The 10,654-nt window shown below is 29.5% G+C and overlaps 1 protein-coding gene across 2 annotated transcripts; it reads right to left on the bottom strand.

The window, feature by feature from the left end:
- Positions 1-1,930: 1,930 nt before the first annotated feature.
- On the bottom strand, positions 1,931-10,287 carry LOC105427266 (uncharacterized). 2 transcript variants are annotated; one of them, XM_011638937.2, is made up of 8 exons: positions 10,147-10,287; positions 7,398-7,615; positions 6,659-6,840; positions 6,280-6,427; positions 5,835-6,178; positions 5,168-5,630; positions 4,061-4,290; positions 1,931-3,798 (listed from the first exon to the last, which is right to left on the bottom strand). In XM_011638937.2, exons 1-8 carry the CDS (start codon positions 10,169-10,171, stop codon positions 3,471-3,473), a joined length of 1,938 nt encoding a protein of 645 aa, XP_011637239.2. In that variant the 5' UTR covers positions 10,172-10,287; the 3' UTR covers positions 1,931-3,470. The 2 variants fall into 2 exon arrangements, with proteins under 2 accessions (XP_011637239.2, XP_011637240.2); XM_011638938.2 differs by lacking the exons at positions 6,659-6,840; positions 7,398-7,615 and having other exon boundaries at positions 10,147-10,258.
- Between the last annotated feature and the right edge of the window lie 367 nt (positions 10,288-10,654).

Below are 10,654 nucleotides of genomic sequence, written 5' to 3'. Positions count from 1 at the left end.
CTGCAGGGCGGGGCATCCCTTATCAGCAACGAACACTCGCGCAGCCTCCGTCTCCTCGTTTCAATAGCGTACTACTCGAAATTTCAGCGACACTTTCACTTGTTGTGAATGCCACCCTTGGATAACCATCTTAGAATATTATCTTCTTGTTACACCAACTAAATATTAGATTGTTATGAAAAAATATTATTTTTAACGATTATGCAAATATTATGATAACGATAATGTTACAAGATATGAGATGAAATTCAAAAGTGAGTAAGTTAAGTTGTAAGTTAAGTTAAGTTAAAGCAGTTATATAAATTAATTTTACTAAAAATAATAAAGAAATAGAGATATCATTTTTTTTAAATCTCTTTAGTTCCATTGTTTAATAGTATTGCTATTACTAATTCAAGAATTATTAACTTTAAGTTTTTAAATTGTTATTTATAAAGTCTCTCCCTAAATACATTAATGTATATATTTTTATTAAAATTTTTATATAAATTGTTTTTATAATTTTTTATAATTATATAAAATTTTATATGTTTCATAATTGTACAAAATCTTATGTTCCAGGCAAAATAGAAACTTAAAAATTGTCATTAAACTAATAAGACATTTTTTTTCATAAATTATCAATTCTTATAAATTATTAATATTATTATTGTTGTTATTATTATTATTATTATTGTTATTCTTAATTATTATTCTTAATAATTAAGAAATTATTATTATTCTATCTCTTATATTCTATTATTAGAATTATTAGAATTATTAGAATTCTAGTATTAGAATATTTGTAAATTAAATTTGAATCAAGATTTAGATAAATTTGATTTCTGAACATAATCATTCGATGAATTGTTTGTTTATTCACATTTATAGACATTGCAGTTCAACAATTAATTTCATTGTCGTACAACCATATTTCTCAACTTAATTATATCGTCTAATAATCTTAACTGTTACTGATCATGATCAAAATCGTCATCATCCGCATCAGATATCACGATCTTTTCACGATATTTTCGTGACTTTATTGATATTCAAGATTTCCATCTGATGAACAATTACTTTTACATTTTGCCACAATTTTGTAACGATACGATATCTCCGATGTAGCTTTTGCTTGGCAGAATGCGAGAGTGCAATTGATTTTCCGTTGACAGAGATTTAAATCACTTCTTGAATGAGTTAAACCAGTGTTTTATCGGGTGCACGTGCGGGTATTAGAATTTCGACGGGGTGTGTCGCCGGGGGAGAGAGGCGTGTCGCCGGTTTTGCGCAGCGTCCCATGAACGTCAACGCGCTCGAATAGAGCATCCCCCCCCCCCCTCCCGTGCCGTAGGGTGGTCGAGGGAGACGCGAAGGGTGAAATCAATTTTCGTTATCGCCGTCAACCAGCCGCCCCACGCTAATCCCATTATTAGTGTTTGTTTTCCACGTGTGGCACTCGCGCCTGCCGACATATCGATCATCGAAACGCGCGCGTGTGTGTAAGTTATTTAATACGAACTCCCTGCATTGAGAGTTAAGCAATGTTATGTCGTTGCGAATTTGCAATCGTGAATCGAGACGAGGTTAAGAAAATAAGAAGAAAATTATTTTAGGATGCAACAAAAAAAAGACACAATGGATATTATGGCGCAATTTTCATCGCGTCCTCCGAAAAGGAGATATTTTAAAATTAATCATGTAAACATATTTACACAAATTACAAATATATTCATTGTTAAAAAGTAATTTTAACATCGTACACATATATATATATATATATATATATCGTGTGTATAAATATGTTAATGTAATTACTATTCTTTATTAGTAATATAACTTTATATTACTAATTTATTATTAGGATACTTATAAATTTGAATCAAGATTTAGCTAAGTTTGATGTCCGAATGCAATTGTTTTGGTAAATTGTTTTATTTACATATAGACATTGCAGTTCAACAATTAATTTTATTATTATCGTACAAGCATACATTTCTCAACGTAATCATATTATCTAGTAGCCTTAACGATTAGTTACATAATCAAAATTGTAACATATCGGATATGGTACGTCACTCAACATATCACGATCTTATTCACGCAAAGTATACAATAAGTAGTCTAGAGTATTTGCAACAGCCAGTAATCTCGGTAGCAGTCTTATAACACATCGATCAGAATAATCAGGTTTAATAAAGATATAATTTTTAAACCCACACTTCACGATTGGATAAAATTTTGTCTTCTAATGTTAACATCGGAGATTAACTGCAATCTGCTAATCTGCAGTTTTACATATATATAATTCGGCAATTCGTCAATCGAATCAATTTTGAATCAATTAAATCGCAAAACCACCGAATTTTGATCACAGCTTTTTTCAGCAGATTAAAAATGATATTGTATAATTGGCTATATTTATAAAATTCAATCATTTCATGACTATGCAAAATACTATAAAGTTTCTCAAATGAGTATAATTAAATATAATGTAATTCGAATCGTATCCAAACTTCCTAGTCAAATTATTAAATAGGTTGTTCGATAAATTCAGGTAATTCTATAAATTTCAAAATGTATAGAATTAATCATGTCTTGACAACATTAATAAATTCTGTTATATAGAAAGAAAAAAAATCTATTTATATCAGATCAAATTTTGTAGGATCTTTAATATTGAATTTATACTAAATTTTTAATTTTACTTAAATTTTACTCAAATTAGCTTGATTTAGATAAATTCTAATTAAATGTTGAATAATTGATCATAGAACCGGATTCTACTGGAAGATATCGGATACTTTAAAAAATTATAGTGTAAATACCATAAATATATATATTATAATAAAAATATTAAACGGAAATATGTATGATTGTTACATAAAAAACACGATCACAGCAGATTCATGAAAATTTCGTAGATATACTATGTCGAGCCAAATTTTATAAATAGAAAATTAATTAATAAATTAAGGAACACTTGCATGTTATTTATATAAATTAAAGTAGAATTTAAATCATATATTCATATATTCATATGTAAATAAGATTTTGAAAGATGATACTAAATATTAATAATTTTTGTAATAACATATTTTTAAACATATTCTTATATTAAAACTTTTAAAAAAATTTAAAAAATAAGAAATAAAAATAAAAATAAAAATTAGATTGCGTTTCTTGCATAAATTTGTTTCGTTCGTTCTCAAAATCCATTTTTATTGTTAACTATACATTTTAATATTTTACTTCTATATTTATTCTTTAATATTTTTCTTTAAATTATCTTTATCACAACGAGTAAAGAAAGTAGTTATTGAAAGTGTTTATTTGAATTTTAATTCAATTCATAATAAAGAGTACCGAATTATAATTATAATAATTCTTATTATAATAATTCTTTCGTTCTCAAATGGCTTTGGTACATTCTCATTATTATTAATCACGTCACTGTGTGCTATGTACATAAATACTGTTAACGCTATTTTTTAATGAAAAGCAAAAAGAAGAATAAGTAAAGGCACCATGATGACACAAATAGTGTAAACCATTGTTCTTGGTTCGCATACAGACACACCAATATATTCCTCATTCCATTGCGAATCATTTCCACTTAATGGCAATTCTAATACCGTTTTTTCGTTACTGAATATTTTAAACGGTAAGGAACACTCCTTCGTGCTATTTTTACATGCATGCACAGGATTTGATGTATTGTAGACAGTTTTCAAAAGATCAAATTTCACCCTCACGTAATTAGGCTGAACTTCATTTTCCGAATTAAAGACAAAGAAGTAATACCCGTTTAGAGGTACTCTACAATAAATTAACGTAAAACAAATTATAAAAGTATATCTTTATATGTGTCAACGTGAAATAATTATGTTTTCATATAAATAAATTTATTTATTTAAATTATTAAATAAAAATCCGCAAAATATCTTAACTTAAAGCAAGCTTATCATTCAAGAATAAAACAGTAAAGAAACTTGAAGTAACAAATTAAACAAATCTTTTTTGTTTCGATAAAGAGAAAAATGATACAAGCGATACCTTGCAATACGAGCAATAACTTTACCTGTATGTCACCATATTGGCGAAAGAGGCTGTAGAATGATGACTTTCGTGTTTGGGTGTACAATAACGATGTGGTGTCAAAGGTAAATTCAGGATAAGACCTTTGCATTCCAACAGCCGTTCTTCAGAACTGCTAAACGAACTCCAAAACTCAGAATTACTTCTATCGTTCAAAGTTGTTTCGTTTACCGTACCTCGATCCTCTGCGATACCATCTGGATGCAACAAATCCTGAGAAAAATCACAAATTTATTTTAATATTCTCTTTACATTTCATCGTTTAACATGGTAATTTTGCCAAGTATATCTTTTAAGCTTTTATATTCTAAACTAACTTATCTATTCTTTAGCTATAAAATATAAGTTATAAAATATATTTAATCAAGTTTATGAAGTGGAAAACAAATTTTTTTAAATACTAAACAAAAAATATAATAGCACTTTGCAAACAAACACTTTGCTCCACAATATTTATAGCGATATAGTTATGGATAAAATTGATTAACAAATGTTATGCAATATTTATTCATCTATTTAAGAAAACATTGCAATATAAAAAATAGAAAATAATAATACGTTATTATATGCATTTTTAGATACACTGTACGTTAGTTTTATCAAGAAAATATATTTATCATGAAAATATATTAATTGTAATTTTTTTATAAAGGAATACACACAAAATTACGGGTGTACTCAAAATATATTTCTTATTATATTATCTATTCCTTTTGACAATAAATAAATTAAGTAAATCAAATTGTAACAGATTATCTAATATCATTAAAAACCTCTAATAAGTTTGCACTTGTTACCTATTATTAGCTTAGAAAAATTAGCAAATTGTCATTTCACTTCGTCTTATCTCCCTTTCCCTGTATTATCAATAACAAAGATAATATTACTTCGCTTATCAATATTCTTGCGTAAGAATTTTTTTAATTTTAGAATTAATTGAATTTCCCAGTAGATAAATTATTTTTAACAATAAACAATTAATAGAAATACTTACTTAATACAAGTTAATAAATTAAATTCTAATTGTAAAAACAAATTCATTACATTTTACATTGATAAAACATAAGGAAGATCGAAATAAAACTTTTACCTCTTCTACCGCTGCATCACCGTCTTCATCATTCTCTGTTAATTCCTGATAAAGCGGCGACGAAAGAACCAGGTCTCGTCTTCTTCTCTGTTTAGCTTCGTTCGACAATTTTTTGTCATTCATTGTATTATCAATTAATTGTTTCAATGCAGCGCCTTTAGCATCGGCTTGCGTATCAATTGTATCCATCAATTTGTGTAATATCTGTTTACCACGATCACCTAAGGAGTTAATTTTTTGCAAAACATCTTGAAACACCTCTTCAGAGTTTGTCCGTTTAGTTTTCAACTCTTCTTGCTCTTTTACGATTTCCCGTCTCGTGCTGGATTCCATTTGCTTACTGGATATCCGGATAGAATGCGGACGTAGACTAGAAGGAAATGTATAATTCTGTGAAGTTTCTTCCTGATCGTATCGCGGTTCTTGAAAAGAAATTGGTACTTTCGATAATAATGGCGTAAACCTAAAACATTTAAATTAACAACACATTATTTGTATAAAAGAAATAAATTACAATTAAAAAGTAAATGATACTTGTTTAAATCGCAATAATCAAATTTAATTAATAATACGTTTATTATTAATTTTTAATATTTCTTAATAAAAAGGAAGAGCAGAATATTTGTGAAAAGAATATATTTATTAATTAATAAAGAAAATAACATACTTTTTATCATTTTCTGTCTCTTTATTATTATCAAATTTGCTTATTAATTTTTCCTGATCTTGTAAATTTCTAGGATAATTTGTGGTCGCTGGCTTATCGATATTAGTGACATCCCTGAAGACGGCTTCGTAATGGTGATGCGGATTCTTTTTCTGCTTCTTTTTTGCGTAATTGGTTTTAACCAAGAGTTGTGTAAGTATATTCCGCATTGTTTCAGGGTCCAACTCATGACTGCCCGGTTGTCCAGACGATTTAGAAACGTTCAAGCGAAGAGCACTGTCATAGAAATGCACGTCTTGATCTGCTCGTCTCATTTTATCAGGTACATTACTAAGACGCGCCGCCTATACGTAATCGAAAAATGTAACGTAAAAAAGTGTATTTCACACATTTTCAAAACTAAAAAAAAAAAAAAAATCTATTTTTAACAGAGAAGGTAATATACCTCCGTAGTGCCCTTTACATCGAGAAGTCCTTGTTCCTTGGCGACCTCAACGAGTTCCTCGAGTTCCTCGCTACTGTCATCTCCGATAAAGGCGCACTCGTGTAGATTTTTGAAGCCACGGATTATCGTTAAAGAAGCACCCGGCCATCTGAAAATAATAGAATATTTGTAGCATAATAATAATATAACATAAATAATTGAGGTAGGGTATTATTTCGAATATATTAAAATAAACTTTAGTTAAGAAATGGGAGAGTTCTGAGTGTAGATAATATTTATTGCATGGAGATGAGAAGAGCTTTCACCATTTTTCGAAAGAAAAAAATCCTTTTGAAATTCGCGAAATGATAACGAGCCCCCATTTCTACCTTAATTCTACCTTACACAAGCTGAAACGGTGACGCTACTGCCGCGCAAAAGATAAAATCCCCAATACTCCTTCATGTCATCTGTCATAACGAGGTGTCTCGTCATCGATACAGGCACTGTATCCTTTTCAACTATTGGTTCGTTACTCATCAGGTACGCATTGAATGTGGCGTTAACTTTAACTACTTGGCTCTAGAGACAACAATTAATTTACGTCAGTTTTCTTAATTCTAATTTAAAAAAAAAAAAAAAGAAGAAGAAAAAGGAAAAGAAGCAAATACAATTTTTTTTAAATTATTTGTAATATAAAAGAATATGTTATTTAATATAAATAAATTGAATATAATATAAATGTAATATAATATAAATTAAGAATATAATATAAATATAAATATAAATATAATACAAAATATCAGAATATATTATTTGTTATATAAAAGAATTTATTTAGCCGCTAAATATTGCGCATACATTGCGAATATAATTTTGAAAAGATATAAAAAAAAAAAAAAAATTATATTAATTCATATATCCAATCTCAAACAAAAATTTATTAATATTATCATTATCATTATTAACAATTATATCATTTAATATGTAGATAACACGATATATAAAGTAAGGCAAAATCACATATAAATTACATCTTTTCAGATTCAATTCAAGATTTATGTAAAATTATTTAAAAATAGTAAAGTGAGAGAGAAAGAAACTGTCATATAAAATGCTGTTAAAATAAAATGCCTTACTTGGCACCAAAGGGTAGAAATTCTGCCATCGATTAGTATCTGATCGGATATTGTTAAAGCATACAGCTGCTCAGAATACACGCGGTATCTCAAATACAGTGGCCACGCAATAAATACGGACGGCAGAAGTATTCCCAGCAAACATAATCGCATCAATCTCAAAGGTACTTTATAACTTGATTTTCGCGGTTGCCAATCTCGTGGGCGAATACCATCCTCTGCAAAAAATGTCGCCGACATAAAATGTCAGAAATAGTCAGAATATCAATATCTGGGACAAGATTATCCCATTATCAAACGTCTTCGATTAATTTTTTTCTCCTTTCATAATAATAATGTTAGCAATTTATTCGATAACATAAAAAAAATACAATTGATTGTTTTTGTTTCTGTTTACGGTTATATTTAAATAATATATTATCGTCATCAAATTTATTATCGTTTATTCTAACGAGACCTATTTGAGAAGTATTACTTAGATATGTATTACATTAAAATATTAAAGTATTTTAAATTATAAACGCAATCTTCTCAAAACTATTTTCTTTCTTACTTAAAAGTATATTTATGTAAAATCTTATATAAAAACTAAATGTGAAAAATAGATGTTTTATTAAAATGAGAACTACAAAGATATCAGAATATATATAAAACTTTGTATATTTGTATGGAATTTTCCTTACATTAAACTAACAATCATTAACACTTAAGACTAATAACTTAAAAATAGATTTAAATAGATTTAAGTGTATCGATTGGTATATAGAAGATATAGTTCTTTATCATTTATTATCTTCAATGACAATCCACAAGACACTTGTCTGTACATACACACATACGTTTGCGAGCAAAAACAATGGAAAATTCCTTGAATCTTTCGCTAAAGCGTAATGCCAAAGAGTGCGAGCTTTGCTTCATAGCATTCCTATCTTGCTTCGACATATGGATTTTTAGATTAAAAAAAAAAAACATCTTATCTCTGCATTAATAGCGTATAATAAAACTCTCTGCATCTTACTGTGTTCGATAATACCGTAAATCTTCTTCTTCTGTATCTTATTAAAGCAAAGATTCTTGAATTTCTACGCTTTAAAGACGAATTTGCAACGCATTTTTACAAAGTCGTAATTATATCTGATAAAATAAACTTTCCTTATATTTCTTGAAATATAAAGATAATAATCTATATGTATCTATAATTGAACAATTTGCTAATTAGTTAAAAAGCGTCGTCGCTATCCATTCCCGAAGCGTGGCACATGTTGCGCAATTTTAATACAACCTCTCGTAACTTTTGATAAAAAAAAATATGATAATAAAGTTTGAGGATCGTCTTTAACATTTAAAAGAAAACACTGTAAGCGAGAATAACGCAGATTTACACGCAGCGACTTCGTGGGAGAAATACGGATGCAAATCTCGCGATGTCGTATTTGATGATCAAGAGGTCATCAGTCTCACCTTTATGCCTCAACGAAACGATGACCCCGATCTACAGAATAATGCTCTTCACGATAACTTATCACATATCGCATTGATAATTCTTTTTTTTTTTTTATGAAGTAGTATGTCGTAAGATAGGGAGATCATTATTTACCCAGACGACTTGTGCAAACAAAGCGTCATAAGAATTAAAACACAGTTTATGCTAGAACAGTTTCTCTCATTATCGAGAAATAATACGATTAATGGTAGTTTCACGTTTAATTCAGATGAAAAAGACATAGAGAGAGAATATGTTTATACATTTTGACTAATTGACGGTCCAAGCGACCGTACTTTTATCATCGAAATTTTGTATGGTAAACGGAGTGTAATTTAAATGGTAATTGATATTTAAATTTCCATTCGTTGTCGACGAATTTATTTGTGGCGAATGTATATTTGTAACGTAGCGTAATATAAAGAAATTTCTGGATGTAAATATAATTTCTAGATATATCCAGATAATTTTGCGTCGCAGCTTCGCCTTGAAATAAATTTATAGGAAGAAATATAGCTTGACTGTTGGCTTATATTGTGTTGTGCGCTTTATGTTTTTATGGAAAGAAAGAGTCATCCGTGAAAATATAAGAATAGGTGTATATCACGTGCCACTGAAATTGCAGTGGCCAAAGAGAAGAGCCAAGTCGGGGAAATTTAAAAATAAAAATCAATCTGTCTCACGAAGGCGGCATCTGTGCTGTTACGATCAAATGAACTACATTAAAGAAGAATGCGCGATTACAGTGAATGAATGAATGAAGTGCCGCCTTTTTGAAGGCAACTTTTTCTCTCATTGCTATACAGCTGCGGCTGATTATTGAACGGAACGTGCACTGCAAAAATTCACATATCTATCATTGAAAAATGCCGACACGAGATACCCGCAAATTTTTATTCCTTTATTTTACAATGAACAATTGAAAATGTTTCCCATTTAATTCTACCTACCTTTTAATTCGATAGAGAGAATGTAAAATTTTGTTTACGATTAAACAAAGAGAGGAACACAGTATTTCTGCGAAACCCCTCTAGAAAAGGAGCAAACGTCATAACGTAACGTCTTGCAAAATGCAAATAAAAAAAAATGTTATCGTCGTTCAGGGTACATCGGAAAAATCAATAAAACGACGCGTTGCGCATTTTATACGCGGTGACAACTGTTTCTGTACATTGTTTCCACGATGCACTATCATTCGGTCGCAGCGATAACAAATGGAAAAACAACGAATCATCAGCGGAAATCTCTAACGAGAGATGTAGATACCTATTCTTAAAGGCGTCGTTGACATTTTCTTCAAAAGATCGCGGCATAGGCGTGTGACTCGCTCAGGATTCAGGATACGGAAATACAGGAAAATGTGCGGTCACGTTTCCCTCCCGACAGACGGATGCATCCAAATGGATCCTCTCTAAAAGGCGCATTCACTGCGAAGATACATACTTTTTGCAGTCGATCATGTTATATGATATTAAATGCACTTGTAAGCGACAATTTTAATTTGCCAATTCCGCTCTCGCCTCTCCTGTGATGTCACATCTGTCAATCAAGTTTAACGCACCGAATTTAACACACGTAAGAAATTTCAATTCTGCTAAAACTGTTTTCTCGACTTCTCGTATTAATCTACACTCGAGCCAATTATCAAAATTATCAATTTTTCTTGATGAGAAAAAAACTTTAAGAATGTTGCTCCTTATGAGAATTATTTATCTAAAAGTTTTTTTATTTTCGCCGCAGTGAGATGCGCTAATTGCATTCAACCTAAGTATAA

Source organism: Pogonomyrmex barbatus, unplaced genomic scaffold (genome assembly GCF_055798465.1).
Source record: "Pogonomyrmex barbatus isolate J1 unplaced genomic scaffold, ASM5579846v1 scaffold23, whole genome shotgun sequence".
Taxonomy (NCBI): Eukaryota; Metazoa; Arthropoda; class Insecta; order Hymenoptera; family Formicidae; genus Pogonomyrmex; species Pogonomyrmex barbatus.
This window is presented reverse-complemented; position numbering and strand designations above follow the sequence as displayed.